This window comes from Fundulus heteroclitus, unplaced genomic scaffold, assembly GCF_011125445.2.
Source record: "Fundulus heteroclitus isolate FHET01 unplaced genomic scaffold, MU-UCD_Fhet_4.1 scaffold_37, whole genome shotgun sequence".
NCBI lineage: Eukaryota > Metazoa > Chordata > Actinopteri > Cyprinodontiformes > Fundulidae > Fundulus > Fundulus heteroclitus.
The window spans coordinates 1,452,376-1,469,805 of NW_023396781.1; the positions used below are offsets into that span (position 1 = coordinate 1,452,376).

At 41.0% G+C, this 17,430-nt stretch overlaps 1 protein-coding gene across 1 annotated transcript in view; it reads left to right on the forward strand.

The window, feature by feature from the left end:
- Window positions 1-17,430, forward strand: part of slc18a2 (solute carrier family 18 member 2) — a 156,574-nt gene that overhangs the window by 17,313 nt on the left and 121,831 nt on the right. Inside the window, exons 4-6 of the mRNA XM_036130650.1 lie at window positions 1,197-1,255; window positions 1,342-1,425; window positions 15,054-15,146. Of these exons, the coding sequence (XP_035986543.1) occupies window positions 1,197-1,255; window positions 1,342-1,425; window positions 15,054-15,146 (236 nt within the window). The remainder of the gene's footprint in view (window positions 1-1,196; window positions 1,256-1,341; window positions 1,426-15,053; window positions 15,147-17,430) is intronic.

Here is a 17,430-nt window from a genome sequence, read left to right on the forward strand (position 1 = left end):
ACTTAAAATAAATAGATTTTCATGTCAATACATTTTATTTATTTATCAAATTTGCAGTTTTTGATTTTAATTTTCACAAAGGAAATGATTATTTACATGTCTTTATGGTGTGGGGAAAAAACACCGTCAGACAGCATTACAGATTTCAGCTTGCGCACCCCCTAGTGGCAGCTCGCGCATCCCTGGTCTATTCTATCATTGGGATCTACAGGGAATGTTTCAAAGATCTACCAGTCGATCGCGATCGACGGTTTGGCGACCACTGACCTAACACATGGTCATGGGGGGCTGGTGACAATCTCTAGTGGTTAATGGACAAGAGGTGGGGACACAGGGCCCGTCCTGGACAGGTCGCCAGCAACAGGGCTAAAATTTTACAGTTTTATTGATCTTGAAAAAAACCTTAAATAATGCCTTTTGTATACTTGTGAGTCATGTGCAAAGACAGGGAAAACAGACACTGATTATTGTAATGTACGATCTGTGTTAAATAAAACTGTATGGATGTCATCATAGGGTTGGTTATATGTCCTGCATTGTCCCTCACAAGCATCCTATTGTCCCACATTTGGTTATTTGAAATCTGGTTACCCTAGTTACCATGATGACATTTTTTGATGAGACGGCAGCTAAGATTGCACACATAGTCATGCACACAGTAAAATTACTGTGCAATGAATTTAAATAGTCAAGTATTAGACAGTAACTGTACAATTTGCATGCCTGCCCAGACATTCCCTGATAACTGAAGTGTCAAGGTACTTTATGTGTAAGATGTAAGTAAAATTAAAAACCTAACACAAATATATTATAGGAAAATATCCCTAATGACTGATAATAACTGATATTATTGTATTAAACAAATGAGTGTACCTTTTTTATAAATGTTTTATACAAGATGCTACAAGGATATAATAAAATGAACAGTTGATTATTATACATTTCTTTTCAAATGTATTTTTATGGATGATTTGAGTTTCATAGTGTTACTTTACATTATGTGCAGAAGAACATTTGAGTTTTTTGCCTTAGTCTGTGCTTCTTTTCAGATTAGTGACAGCTTTATAATACCCTCACATTATCAGCTAAAACGCCTTGTCTGAAAACCTGTTTGCAAAAATACATATATAAACAACCTGAAATAATATGTATGTTTTTATTGTAGATAAATAACATAACTTTTTATGCTCCTTTAGAATTGGATACCAACTTCCTATCTTTGTTGGCTTCTGTATTATGTTCCTGTCTACTATCAGTAAGTTCAATTAAATCTGTGCTGATCAGCAAGTTACCCTGCCTGCAATTTGTCTGATAGTTTGTTCTGTTTTTCCTGTTCTGAAGTGTTCGCCTTTTCGTCCAGCTACACTTTGCTGTTTCTGGCCAGATCGCTTCAAGGTGTCGGCTCCTCCTGTTCATCAGTGGCTGGTATTATATTTTAATTTAATTTCCTGAATATAACATGTCAATCTTTTTGTCCATTCAATTATCGGTATATAAATGTTTGGCTCAGTGTCTTAAAGAGATGTAGCTGTTAAACAAAGGTTTAAACAAAAATTAAAGTTGCTCTTCATATATTCAGTTAGCACACTTCTCTAAAGAAAGCGCTGATTGGTTGGTAACTCATTGGCCTCCAGGTAAATGATTGTGAGCGGTTAAAATGAAAGCCTCTGTTCTGCTATGTTTCCTCAATTCAGGTAAGAGAAAAAAATCCCTTTGGGTTTTAATAAAGTGCTTTTAAATTGAATTGAAACAGTAATGCTGGCTATTGCTTTAAAGAAAAAACATTCTTACTAAGTTCTTTACATGTTTACAAAAGAGCAATCCTGAAACTTACAACAATACTTACATGCTAAAGGAGCAATAAGCGCTTTTTCACCAATAGGTAGAGCTTGAGGACTGTCTGCAGACCAAAACAAGAGTATCAAGCCACGCCTGTCTTTACCTCGCTCTAGCACTCGTCACCTATTTCCCCTTCTCACCAATTGGCTCATACGTGCATATTTGCAAACAATAAATACATAGCAACACAGCATCACCTTTTGGAGAAACATGCCTAGTGAAGAAGTAAGCAACTCATAACTTTATAAAGCTGTTAGCAAGAGAACAGTTTTGTCTGATAGGCATGCTCTCCGTTTTGTGCCTGGCAATGGCATTGTATGTGCCGGGAGTGGTTAAGCCCTGAGTGGCAGCTGTTCACGTGCAGGTACGAGAATGTGCGGCTTGTCCGGCTATGTAAACAAGAGACTGGAGAGCAACACAGAGAGATGGTGAGTGATGTTTAATCATAGTCCATCTAAAAGATACCCTAGTTTTTCACAAAACTATATTTTAGTTCTTTAAAATAACAACATTTTTCTCATTGCTCCTTTACTCTGATCTCAACTCACCACATGCAGTTTAGCATGTGGTGAGTTTAGTCATTTTTCTATACTGCATGTGGTTCCATTTATAAAAAGGACAGAACATTTGTGAATGAGTCCCTTGATATTCATGGGATTTTCAATATCCTTGTGCAATGGCAGCATTGGACAGGCAGCTTACCTTTGCATTTGTATTGTTCACACTTAAGGTTCTAGAATTATCAATAGACCTTTACCACAGATCAGTTTCAACATATCTAGGTTCTCTGAAAACTTAATATTAAATAATTCTAATCAGACATTGAAAATCAAGCTTAAAGGGCACTTTCAAGATGGTTGTCAAGTTTACCCAGGGCTTTGTTTTTTACTTTTTTTGGAACAGGGTTGGTAACTTGTGACATTTGCATGTTTATGCAAAACAGATCAAGTTGGAATAAGAAGACTAATCATTATGAAAAGGCAGGGAGCTGGCCACAAAACAGGCTGTTTGGTAAAATGTTTTCTTTGTCAGTATTGCAGCTGGGTCATTGAAGTACAAATGGGTCTGGCATTTTGTCTCTGCAATACTGCAGGTGTATGCTGTAGGACATGGGCAAGGCTTCATGTTCAGACTGTGTGCAATGTTCTATCTGTTTTAACATTTCTTTGCACAGATTATCTGCAAAATAACTCAGTCCAATAGGCAGAGATGCTGTAAATCAGGGATGTCAAACTCCAGTCCTCTAAGTGTGGTGTCCTGCAACTTTTAGATGTGCTCCTGGTCAGAACCCACCTGAATCAAATAGATGAATTAGCTGTATGCAGTCAAGTTCTCCAGGGTTCTGCTAATGACCTGATTGTTTGACTCAGGTGTGTTGGACCAGGAATACATATAAAAGTTGCCAGACACCAGCCCTCGCGGACTGGAGTTTTACACCCTTGCTGTAAATGTTAAAGTGTGACTCGCCCCAATGTAAAGGCATAACCCTGCCCCCAGACACCTTTTGAAAAATGGCACCAAAGTTGGCAGCTCCAAGAGATATGGATGAGCAGTCGGAGTTTTAAGCAGGGCTTGTTGCTGCAGTAGTCAGAATGAGGGAACGTGACCTGTAGAAACATGTAGTTAATAGGGCAACATCAATGGTGGCCGAAAGGTGAAATGCACTGCAAATACGTAAATGCGCTGCAAACACAAAAATGTTCCAAAAACAAAAAAGAAGCTGGTACACAAAACATATGCAATGGAATCATGCAGCAACAGAAAAATGCTGCAATCACAGAAACTAGTCACACAAAGTGCAAACATGCAGTAAACACTCAAACGCATGAAAAGGCAAAATGATGCAAGTAGTATAACAACTGCAAGTAAGGAAAGATACTCAACCTCTGAGAGTCAGGTGCAAAGTCTTATGCATGCGATTCCTGTTGTCCTTGTGGCCAGAATGGAGGCGCTGATATAATGACAGAAGAAGGACAGGGAGTCTCTCTCATTCAAATACCAAACCTGATCCCAAACGTTGTTGCATGCTTGTAAATAAACAAAGCTGAATATTAACTGCCTAACAAGAAGAGCCTTGAGGCTGTAAAGGTGTTAAACCCTAGAAAAAAAAAAACTATTTTACCATGCTGGATCGAGTCGCTGGATTGTCTACTCCCACTAGTGGTCTAGAGCACTTCAGTTATGCAGAACAAGCTCTGTTCTTAATCTCTTAGAACAGATGGCCAGGACTATTTGTTGCTCAAGTCTGAGGGTTTTGAAATGTTGGCATTAGATAAGTGTATCTGAACAGAAAGAAATAGATATAAGCATTTCTGATAATAAGCCATGTAAAGCTTGTCCTGAATCACTATAAACACAAACAGCTAGCGTAAACTGATGTAAATTAAAACAGCTCAATTTGCATTTTAATTTCAAATATTATATTGTAGCGCAGTGGTCTCTAACCTTTTTGAAACTGAGAGCTATTTCATTGGTACTGCATCACACGAAGGGCTACCAGTACTGACCTTTGAACTAGAAGCAATGCTCTTCTTTTTTATTGTCATTTTTAAATCTATGGAAATCTTTATAGAACGGGCTTGAGGGCATCACTTGTGGTCCTTGGGGGCTACCTGGTGCCCGTGGGCATCATGTTGGTGACCCCTGTTGTAGCACCTTTGCTAGCAGGTAATAAGATCGCTCTGATAAGAGGTTCAAGCCATGTGACTATTTTCGCAAAATAAAATAACAAGGAAATGCTTTTCCCTTATATGGAACTACTGGAACATTCTTCCCATTAACAGTTACAACCGAAACTTCCAGAGCATAATGTAAGCTTAGCATGAACAGACTACCAATATAAACAACCCCTTTTAAGACAAAACTAGGTCAACATATTCAGCCAGACTAGTGAAATGAGTGGTGTAGGTGATTTATTACAGGCAGTCCGACAAGACAGGGAACAGGCATGCTCAGTGGTCAAAAACAGTCCAGAACGGTAGGTACACAGGTGAGCCGACTAACTGGCAGGGATCAGGCGAGCTCAGCAAATCCAAAAGACAGAACCTGCCTGTGTTACCTACAGACAGAGCAGGCAGGAATAACAACTTACAGAGATCAGGCTGGCTCAGATATCACAAGGCCAGAGAACATCACTATATAATGCTGTTTGTCTAAATTAACACTATATTTCAATCAACAAATTCTCTCTACTGGGCTATTGAGGCTTAACTAAAACTACTAAGCAAAATTAAGATAAAAACAAGCTAAGGAACTATGTACACACGAAGGAAACAAAAGGACAAATAAAATGGTTGAAAACCTCATCAGAATGGTTCAGTGAATCCTGGTGCACTGCAGATCCACGTTAGAGAACTGAAGTTTATCTTAAAGAATGTGGAATGAGATTAAATTAGTTTAACTAATCTAGTACAACATTTGGTATGTGTTTCAACTAGGGCATTCAGTTTTAACGCGTTATTAACGCGTTAAATTTGTTAGACCATAACGGCAACAGTTTTTTTTTTTACGCCTATTATTCGTGTTAATGTTTTTTTCCCCGCAGCACTCTCCGGACTGTGTATTTTTTTTACCCTCAGCACTTTCCGTAGTTCCAAGAATGCTAGAGACTGTAGCAAAACAGACATGCGCTCACTGTTGCCAAGTCCGCTTATTTGTTTTGGACTTGTTTCTGAAAGTGAAGTCGCTTATTTGGGATTTAAAATAATGGTGCTGCCGTACTACAGACACAGTGAGTATAACCAGCTGAAATATCCCTCAGCCTCACTATGCGCTGGAGCGCATCCTGACATAGGATCCGAGGGAGTAAAGGCATAGAGGGCAACTCTGCCTGTATTTTCTGCAGTTTACGGCTGCAATAACCGGTGATAACTGCTGAAAATAGATTACGCGGTGCAGATCACCATTTTGAGCAGAGATTGGTTCTAAAGATGAGTTTTTACACGCTGATAACCTTGCAGAAACCCAACCCATTACCCATACTTTAATGCTTATTAATTAGTTGTCTTTGTATTTGACAGACTAAAGCTGACTCACATTGCCAAACAAAGTACCCTGGAGTTACAGTGTCAGCACATGAAGCTGTGCTAAACAGTTCTCTTTCAAGGGTATTAAGCTCCTGCCCCAGTTGCAAGCAAAGTGTAAGACTCTGAAATGACCTGAACATTTTAAACCCTTTTCCAGGCTGTAAACTGCAGGAATATGGATATAAACAGCATGCAAAAATATCAGAAGAAATTATTGTCGTTGGTGTGAAAGCTCAGAGTTAGATGTGTGTGAGAGAGTGAAAAAAATTATAAAACTTGTAAAGTATTTAAATACTAATTTAAAATTAGCATTACTGTACAGTGTATGTAAATGCTTAATACCATGTCTATCTTTGTTGAAGAGGCAAAAAAATATTTTGGCATAAAATATTTATTTATTTACACATTTGTTTACACATTGTGTAAACATCAGGGCGTTATGATTTAGCCATTATTGGCCAGAGTTAAACATTTTATGGCACCAGAATGTTTTCATTCCTGAAAAGTGCTTGAAAATAAAAAATTAAAATATTTTTTGTACAAGCATGTTTTTTACTCGTGTCATTTATTGCAAAATTGCACATTAAAATGCCCATAGGCTTTTACACTTTATTGTGCACTTATACACTGTTTAAAATTATTTAATGTTTAATAAATAACTGTCTGTTAAGTATATCAGCTCTAGAGCTGATATCATGATAATAGTTGAAACAGCAAACTCTGTACACACATAGAATAATTGAGTGACAACTTCTCTTCAAGTCCAATAATTTAATAACAGAAATAAAATGAACATCCAGAGGACATCACTATATAATGCTGTTTATCTGAATTAACACTATGGCTGTGTCTCATTCCGAATACTTCCGTCAGTGCACTGACCACTTACTGCCGTAGTGCCCACTTTCGATCGTTAGTAGTGTTCCAAAATGAACACTTATGTTGAAACGCTTTCCGGAAATGACAGGATGACGTGACGAACGCAACTCACGTGAACGCAAATTTTCAGCCCGCCAAAACTATATGCCGGCGTTTGTTTAAAAACACACACGTTCTTTAACCAATTGTTAACACTCACAGCATGTGGAAAATAAATCACCTCCGACGTCAACGCAGGATCCTCCTACTATTGGCTGAACATGAGGTATGTTCGTGTATTTTGTAAGTGATGCATTAGACGAGAGTACAATGCCTCGTATTACCACCATTACTTACATTTATTTGATTGCGGTGTCGCAGCTCCGGCTGTCTCGGCTGAATTGTCCGCCATTATTTTCAAAATGGGAACATCTTCCCGACGTCCCTAGTCCCTCCCTTTTCGCTTTGTAGTCAAGATGGCGTCCGTTTAGTGCGAGTAGGGTCCATCGTTACACTCTGCATTTTGTGACCGTTTTTAGGGGGTCATCCGGGTACCATCAGTGCACTGACTTTTTGTGTTATCTACACTATATACTTAAAACTAAGTGTTCGAAGTGTAGAAGTAGGCGGAATGAGACAGAGCCTATATTTCAATCAATAAATCCTCTACTAGGCTAGTGAAACTTAGCTAATGCCCGTTAGCTATGATTTGTTCAAGCAAAATGAAGATAAAAAGAGGCTAAGCTAAGGAACTATTTACATGCAAAATAACACAAAAGACAAACAAAAGTGGTTGATCATCATCAGAATAATTCAGTGAATCCTGGTTCACTGCAGCTCTGATTTACAAAAAACATTGAATGGAGTTAAATTATCTTAACTAATTTAGAACAACATTTGGCATGTGTTTCAATCCATTCACAATCCGAATCCTGAGTAAACAAAACATCATTTGATGAAATAACATTTTGTTTGAGTTAAAGAACCAAAGTTCACCTTAAAGAACATGGAATGAGCTTAAATTAGTGTCACTATTTCAGAACAACATTTGGTATGTGTTTCAACCAATTCACAATGCAAATTATTTGAGGAAATAACATTTTAAAGAATTATTTGCTCAGTAAAATCATTTACTTTAAGGACGCCCGATTTAATCAATGTGATTATACCTGGAGGTAGGGGTCGCTGTTGAAACCAGTCACTAGAATGGACCAATCCTAAAGTTAAACAAAACGCCTTTAAATCAACATTAATATTCCATATTCATGCGGTAATAACGCTCATAGCACCATCGAACAATGGCGGAACGAAGCAAACTTTATGCTTGAAACAACCGTATTTGAATATCCGGAAATCCGAAGTAACCAGAAGCTAATAGCATTTTGGCTAGCGGATTTTCAGCGCTAACTTTAAAAGGTTCTGCCTTTATTTTAGTCATAATGAGTGGGCCGGATTAATATCCCATCAATGTATGAAACCCTTGTGGAGATAACGCTTGTTATAACCATTTAAACACATTCAAATCACATCGGCAATGACATGTTATCACAATGCTATCATGAGCTACGACTGTCAGGTCTTTGTGTTTAAAACAACCATGTGTGAGTATTACACAAACATTTCCAATTGACCATGTAACCTTTCCCTCCGGTTTCTCTGCCGAACCTGTCGGTGCCTCGTCTGAGTACGGTCCACTTTGGCAATCCAAGGGAGGAAGCAGTGGAAAAGCAGGGAAAATCATTGGTCTTTTCAGCAGCGGGCTAGCCTGCGGCTCTGCAGCCCAGCAGCAGCAAACATGTTGTCGGGGGGAGGCCTTGATTGATGCTCCGGAGCCGTCTCTGACCCGGTTGCAGTTAAGTTTTCTCTCAGCTTGGAAAGTGGGTAAAGGAGGATCTGCACCGTCTCAAGTCACCTTTCCTGTAACAGCTGAGGAGAAATAAACAAAGCTGGTTCGGCATTCCGTACTTCACGGCTGGTTGTGCAAAAGTCAGAGTGTAACTTAGCTTTGGTCGGGTCAATGATTCTCTGAATTCAGTCCATAATTCCTCCCCCCTTTTGTCACTCCATTAAAGCAGGCAGACGAGTTTCACAGAACGCCTGTTCTGTGCAGCTTGTGGGCTTTTGGGGCCTTGAGGCCCGCATGGTGCTAGCTGTTCTCAAGCCAGCCTCTCCTCCATTGTCTCAGGCAGGAAGAAGGATGAAGAAGAGCTGCTTTGTCCTGTGGGAGCAAGGTTATATAGCATGGAACCCTGCTGAGAGAAGAGGTCTTTTGTGCCTTTGAGGGTCCCAAACTCCTGTTGCTTCCAATCCAATCTGATTTTATTTTCTCATCGTGGCTCAATGGAACTACAACTTCAGAAATAAAAGGATAAAATATGTGATTAATTCGCAAATAATCTCAAGTTAACTATTGAAATTATGCAATTAATCGCGATAAAAAATGTTAGCGTTTGACAGCACTAGTTTCAACCCATTCACAATGCAATTTAAACAAAACATTATTTGAGAGAATAACATTAATCAACAAGTGAGAAGACAATAATCGAGAGGTAGAACAGTTTAAATGCATATTTAATTCATAGAAATTAAATATGGAGACAGAGTTTACATTACCATACAAGATGATTTTCATCGCGCGGTGGAGAAGTCTGTCTGAATTAAGTATTGCCGAGATTTTCTTTAATACAGTGTCTGCCTGCCTCCTCTAAGGGAGGGAGGGGTAATCTGTAAGATATCTGTGTCTCAAACAAAGGGCTACTCTTCCCAGTACGGGGTCAGGTCGCGATGACCTAACAGCCATAAAACTACACAGAGAGGGGAGGGCAATAAACCGCCCTGTTATTCTGCCCAGCAACAGATAGGAGAGACACTCCTACTAAGATATATTTTTTAATTCTCAACACTAGCTAACACGTGGTTGTTAGGAGGCGGCTCCGGGTCCTTCATGCGGGTCTCAGGCCTGAGAAGGGGGATCACAGCATGGGGTCTCTGCACTCCTGCTGGATAGTGGCTCGGCTCCCAGGTCAGCTTTCTCCTGCACAGCTTAGACAGACCACCACTGGTTTGATTATGATGTCAATTAACAGAAAGCAGACTTTACTCAGCCTGGTCGACCCTGCAGGTTGTGAGTCTTTGAGCCGAAAGCAGCCCACATCGTTGGCTGGTCTCTCCAGCGTGGACTCTCTCCTCGAGGGTCCACAGAAAAAGAGGAAGATAAGTCTGGTGTAGCTTGGCTTCATTGCAATGGCACCCTGCTGGGAGGGGGGGGGGGCAGTTCCTTGCTGCCTGTCAAAGTCTCAAATTTCTTTGCTTACAACTCAGTCTGACTTTTCCTCGTTGCTTGATTGTACAACAAAATTTTGACTGGTCAAAATTTTTACACAAAATTGGAGACGATGCAGACTCCTTGCAGAAAGACCCCAGGCCAGAATTTTAACCTAGAAATTTACTGTGCCCCTGCAACCAACATCCATTTTATTAGATTTATTTGAGGATAACATTTTGGTCAGAGTTTTAACACAATTAAGTGCAGAAAAACAAAACAAAAAATATCCTCATACATACCAGGAAGCCAACAAGTTTTAATTCACCAACTTCTACAAAGAAGAGAGGTCAAATACTGAGCTAAAGGCTTGTTGATGGGTCAAAAAAGTATGTGGCTGAGGTGCAACTTGTTAGGAGACTTAACAAAATATTAGATGGGAAATCTGCTCTGTATTATTTTTATTTCTTTGGCCTTGTGTAAATTAGAGAAATTCCAAAATAAATTAAAACATTTTTCAACCCATTCTTGATTTTTAAGTTTCTGTTACTTTGGAATCATTATGTTTCAAACTGTTAAAACCCCAAATTCACGATATTCATGCTGATGTAAACTTCTAACGGGAAATGTATATAGCTGAATGCACCAAAGCTTTTAACAAAATTCCCTTCACTCCATTTTCAGCCCACATCTGTATTTATTGCAATTGCAGAATTAAAAGTTGCGTTTAAGTCACACAATTACATTCATGAGTACAAATACATTGAATACCTCATCTTCCTGCAGCTTTTGTCTGACTATGGTCTTACACACTTTGTATGTTTATGAAAATCTTGAGTTAAAGGTACGTATTAATTGTGGCTTTAATTTTAGTCTCTTTCACCTGAATAGAGGAACCCGTTTGGCCACTCATAAATCCCCAATCAATGCAGCCATATCATGTTCATATATCGGCTTTCAGAAATCAACCCAGCATAACTTTGTCAAGTGCCTTGAGATAACATGTGTTGTCTCTCGAAGGATGAGAGAATCACATAAGCTGAAGTTCATTTATGGGGACTTTACTAAAGACTGTTTCCTGAGGGGGAATTCAAGTTGGGTTTTTTTGAACAAACAGATTAAAAAAAAGCTTCTTTACCAACACAGAAGGTGGCAACCACAAAGTTGTCATTACCCGTAAGTTTATGTAATTTCAAAATGCTGCCAATTATAAGGAAGGTGTGCTTGTAACTGAAATATCCGGCTGACTGATGAGCTAAACCACTGCCAGCAGCATGATTTGCGAGCTCTCCGCTGCAGTCACGGCAGAGGAGATCTGGCAGCCAGCTCCATAACGTTTCTGAGTCGTGGTTGGACTGGCAGCAAATTCCCCTACTGCGTTACTCTGGTGGTGCAGTGGAGAACTATTTGGCTTTGTATTTCGGTTCCACTGTGTTGAATTCCATCACCAGACTGAAGTCTTTGGTCAGCTTGGCCTTTGTCTTGGAGTGTTGTGTTGAGAAGGGAGGTGTGGATGGAGGGGAAAGTGGTGTGGGGGGAATCGCATTTGACCGGTTTTCCAAATATAGTTGTAACCAAAGTGGAGTCAACTTTGTAGAGCTGCATATCATTACCATACCCAATCCTTGTACTAAGGATGAACATTTGGTCTGACAAAACAATGAGCTGATGTTATCTTTTTATTGAAATTCTTTGGAGAATTTACATATGCAGCAATATCAACTACATGAACAGCATGGCACCTTTAAACACTTGTGACTGAAAAATATACTACTAAAAAAATAAAGGGAACACTAAAATAACACATCCTAGATCTGAATGTCATGTTTTGTAACCTGAACCCGAACACACCACACTCAGAGTTAAATTTTAAGTGAGTTCATTGCAGAGGATGAATGGTGGATGATGACGACCAGAGTCCAAACCAGGCTGGAGCAGGAGGCAGTTAATGGCTAGAGCTGGCAAACAAGATGGAACCGGAGCATGGAGGTGGCAAGACCAGCAGCACAGCAGAAAGGAGATAGGAAACCAGAACCACAGCAGGATAATCAGCACGACTGGATGAATACTTGCAGGGCTGGAGTGAGAGCAGGACCAGGATAACAGCAGGCAGACGGTAAACTCAGGCTGGACAAGGTAAGCAGCGATGAGTAGTGGAACACAGAGGTAACAGTACGGTCCGACAGGGAAGAGCTAACTGAGGAAGGTTTAAATAGTGACAGGTGGAAAGAGTCCTGGCTTGATTAGTGGCTGAGTGTAGGTGATTAGTGGAGCATGGAATCTGGAGCTGTATGGGAGGCTTAGAGTGCCCTGAAATGTCCATGGTGCAGCAGGCAAGGCTGCACCATGACACTGAATGAATGAAATATTCCTATTAAATAATTAGTTCTTTACATAGCTGAATGTGCTGAGAAAAAAGTCACAGAAATATTATCAATGGAAATCAAATTTATCAACCCATGAAGGTCTGGATATGGAGCCACACTCAAAATTAATGTGGAAAAATTCACTACACGCAGATCCAACTTTTATGTAATGTTGTTAAAACAAGTAGAAATTAGGCTCGGTAGCACGTGTGCCCTAAACATGCCTTTATGACCTCCCTACAACACCTGGGCATGGTCCTGATGAGGTGATGGATGGTCACCTGAGGGATTTTTCTCACAGACCTGGACTAACACATCTGCCAACTCCTGGACAGTCTGTGGTTATAGATTCGCCTGGAACTGATCGGTGAATCTACATGCGAATCCAAGCTCTAACAAGGCTTTGCCAACAGGTCTATAAAGCTTGTAACTCCACACTACTCCAGACATTTTAACTGAGAAAGCTTCCTGGATGGGAAGTGAAATGTCTTCTTCAAAATAGAAGTCCAGTTGTTTTATTTTTTAAACCTTTTTTATTGATCATCACCTGGATGACTAAGAATCTTCACCATCAATCTTGGTGTTCTCTGGCAAATGGCAAGCTTCCTGCACGGTGTTGGGCTGTAAGCATAACCCCCCTTCCCCCCCACACCTGTGGACGTCAGGCCCTCATTCCACCCTCATGGAGTCTGTTTCTGATCATTTGAACAGACATGCACATTTGTGTCCCATTGGAGGTCATATTGCAGGGCTCTGGCAGTTCTCCTGTTCCTTCTTGCACAAAGGCAGAAGTAGTGGTCCTGCTGTAGGGTTGTTGCCCTCCTACAGCCTCCTCCACGTCTCCTGATGTACTGGCCTTTCTCCTGGTAGCACCTCCTTGCTCCGGACACTACGCTGACAGACACAGCAAACCTTTGTGCCACAGCTCGCACTGATGTACCATCCTGCATGAGCTGCACTACCTGAGCCACATGTATGGGTTGTAGACTCCATTTCATGCAACCAGTAGAGTGAAGCACCACTAGCATTCTAAAGTGACCAAAACATTAGCCAGAAAGCATAGGAACTGAGAAGTTGTCTTTGGTCACCACCTGCAGAATCACTCCTTTATAGACCAGTTCACGCGTGACGTCAGCGCTGCATCCAGGTCCGGCGTGTAGGCAAAAACACCACTGTTCTCGTCTACTACATGACAAAACGGATGATTTAGAGCGTACTTTTAGTTAGTTTATTTTCAAAATCTAAACAATGCCTACGACTTGTTGTGCTCCGGGTTGCACACAGAGGCATTCCAAATCGTCGGTTGTACTTTTCTTTCGTTTACCGAAGGACGAAGAAAGAAGAAAGAAATGGATATTTTCAATGAAATGAATGCAGGCGGACACTCCCAATGGACTGGGGGAGCCATCAAACCACGAAAGGATTTGCAGTCTACACTTTATCTCTGATAAATACAACTTAATTCTGCACTAGTCATTGTTATACTTAAATAGCGGCGGAGGGGAGGTGGCGATCGCTAGACGGGGCCGGGAGAAGCGGAGTCGATGCGCTGCAGCAGCAGCACGCCGCATCATTTTAGTTTTCTTCGTGCAATCAGTGTGCAATAATGTTCACGAGACAGCGGCTGCATTACGCCCCTGTTCACGTGCGCTAGTACGTCTGTGTTTACGCTGTAACATTGCCGACACCTCCACCCGTTTTAACAAGACAAAAACACCAAAATAATCCGTAGTGAACAATGTTTTTTTTCCTCTCTGCTGAGGCGCGGTCTGTGTCCGACTCCGCTTTCTGCTGTTACACAAACATGTCTGAACATCCATCCATTTTCTGATCCGCTTGATCCCTCATGGGGTCACGGGGGTTGCTGGTATGTCCCGATATGAAATAATTGTAGCCATCCAGTGGTTTCATGGTTTTCGTGCTCTCTCGTGTGTACTGGCCTGCGTGTTTATAAGGTAGCTGTATATGTCGCGGTACGGAACACTTGACCAGCATTTCACAGACTCGCTCCATCCCTTCAGGCTTTTGCTGTGTGGATCTGGCAATCTGATACCATCAACCATCAACTTATTCTTAAAACGATCTTGTGATACGTTATCTAAAGAAGAAAAATACGTGGAGAACTCGTCAGTTTCTCTGTTTGCGTCCGCCACTGTGTTCGCCTTTTGCCTACCAGTCCGGCGCGCATGTGTGAGAAATCCGCATCAAAACAATACCAATGAACTGGTCTATTGGGGGTGCCTTGCTAATTGCCTCTAGTTTCTACCTGTTGTCTATCCCATATGCACAACCGCACCTGAAATTTATTGTCAGTTAGTGTTGCTTCTTAAGTGGACAGTTTGATTTCACAGAAGTGGGATTGCCTTGGAGTTGTATTGTATTGTTTAAGTGTCCCCTTTAATTTTTTGAGCAGTATACTTTTTAATTTAGTAAAACTGATATAATTTTAATACATACCCATGTGACTCATACATACATCATGTGTATGCTTTGGCAGTAAAACATTTGATCATGCTATCTCTACTTTGCTACAGTTAAATCTTTCACATTTTATTACATATTTTTAATCATTATTTAATCTCAACAAAATCTTAGGTTGCCATCTCACTCTGATTGAGCCTGTGTTCTTCAGTTGAGAAAAAAATGTATTCCAAATGTTAAGTTGTGACTGGGATATACAGAGAGTATACTGTGTATTTTTAGGGATGGGAATGCTGGCTAGTGTGTACACAGACGATGAGGAGAGAGGCCATGCCATCGGAATCGCCTTGGGAGGTCTGGCCCTTGGAGTGTTAGGTATGTATACATTCATACTGTTACAGTTTCTTCCAGTACATTTAGTAGCCATGTGTGCCCTATGACCTGCACCTCAAGCATTCCTTTTAAAGTACTTCTTGATTCTGAGATCGACCAACTCAGAAATACATGCATTAGTGACCATATTTTCTCTCAGCTTAAAGGGTTTTTAAGGACTAAAAATTGTCCCTCGGCGACCGCTAGGCTGAAAATCCACAATTTGGGTCTCGTGGTACAATGACGTAGTTTGTTGATGTGGCTCAGGCTACGCTACAGAGAGTTCAATGGAGAACACAACGACAAGTTCAAATGACGATTCACAAAGTGATGATTTTAACACGAAAGAGCGCAAGCGTCTGTTACGATTCGGGTAAGTCTGAGAAAAACATTTTAGGAGAATAAACGAAATGGGTTGCTGGTGTATAATTGGAATCGGGGCTTATAATCGCGGTTCTGGCTGACAGTTGGGATGTAAACACGGAAACAACCCGTCGAAGCCCGGTTGCCTGGCATCGTTTATGACGGCTGAAAGTCGCCACATAAAATTCAATTCAATTCAATTCACTTTTATTTATATAGCGCCAATTCATGAAACATGTCCTGTTGAGGCACTTTACAAAGTCAGAATCAGTCAGATTATACAGATTGGTCAAAAATTTCCTATATAAGGGAACCAGTTGATTGCTTCAAAGTCCCGACAAGCAGCATTCACTCCTGGAGAAGCCTAGAGCTACAGGGAGAGTCGTCTGCATTGTCCATGGCTTTGCTGCAATCCCTCATACTGAGCATGCATGAAGCGACAGTGGAAAGAAAAACCACCCATTAGCGGTAAGGAAAAACCTCCAGCAGAACCGAGCTCAGTATCAACCTCATCTGCCTCGATCCACTGGGGGTTACAGAAGACAGACCAGAGACACAACAAGACAGACAAAAAAGCACAGAAGCACACATTGATCCAGGAATCTGTTCTACATTAGATGATAATAGCGGGTGATCTGTCTTCCTTGGATGATGTCACAGTTAACAGAACGTCAGACCAGGTGTGCCTACTGTTACGACCCCAAAGGTCTAGGGGTACAGGGGAGGTAACATAAAAAGCCAACACAAAATAGTATGAGAAAAAATGTAACAATATATTGATAAGTTGGCTATAGAAACAATATGTACACTACCAAAAAGGACAGGACATGATCTAATGACAAAAGAAACCCAAAGATGACTTAAGGCCACAAGAACTAAGGTGTTGATGCTGGAAACAGCATCAACACTAAACAAACCACAAGACAAAACCAAAACATCAAACTAGTAACACAACCAGGAATTGAAAGGCTAAAACCGAGTGCCACGGCAAATTGCCAGACGAGTGACACAGCTTTCAATACACAGGTTAACAAAGTGTCACAGAAAACAGGGGACGAGTAACACAACCAGGAGTTGAGAGGCTAAAACCGAGTGCCACGGCAAATTGCCAGACGAGTGACACAGCCTTCAATAGTCAGGTTAAACGAGTGTTACAGTAAAGCAAAAACACATCACAACAAACAAAACACAACCGGCAGTGTGGCAAGCTGCTCTAGAACACAGCTGCCCTGATTGCATGGGAGAGCTGAGTTTAAATAAGGAGGGCTCTCCACGGATTGGTGAGGCAATCAGGCTAGTGTCCAATCCAGAACGAGGATGATGACAGAAGGAAGTGGCTGAAGGTGAACTAGGAGGAGGGGACTTCAGGAGGTCTGCAAGTTTCCACAGTAGCACCAGCTGGCAGGAAGATGCAACTACACCTGCAAACATTAGAAGGAAAAACAAAACAGACAAAAAGGCCACTGGCCGTAACACCTCCCCTCCTAAAATTCAAACTAGCTGTCCCCCAAAGAAGGAATGAGTTCTCGAGTCTTTTATACTGGTGCAGGTGGGTCTCATTAGCAGTCTGATTGGCGTGGCAGTCCTCTGCTGGTCCAATGAGGTTGCAGCTCCTCTGCCGCCTCCCGGCAGCCAATCAGGTGGGTGTTCTAACACAGCTGAATTTGCATAAAGATGAAGCCTGCACAGCCTCCAGAGGCCAGGGGCCGTAACACTACTATGAAAAAAAAAGAGAGAGAACAAAAAGTTAAAAGCTGAAATGACGACAGTCATTTCAATGTAATGCAAAGCAAAACTGGAGAACAGTAGAAATCAGTAGAGTGAGAAAAATAGGCCCTGATGTACTCCAGTAGCCTAAGCCTACAGCAGCACAACTATAGAGGTAGCTCAGGGTAACATGAGCCACTCTAACTATAAGCTTTGT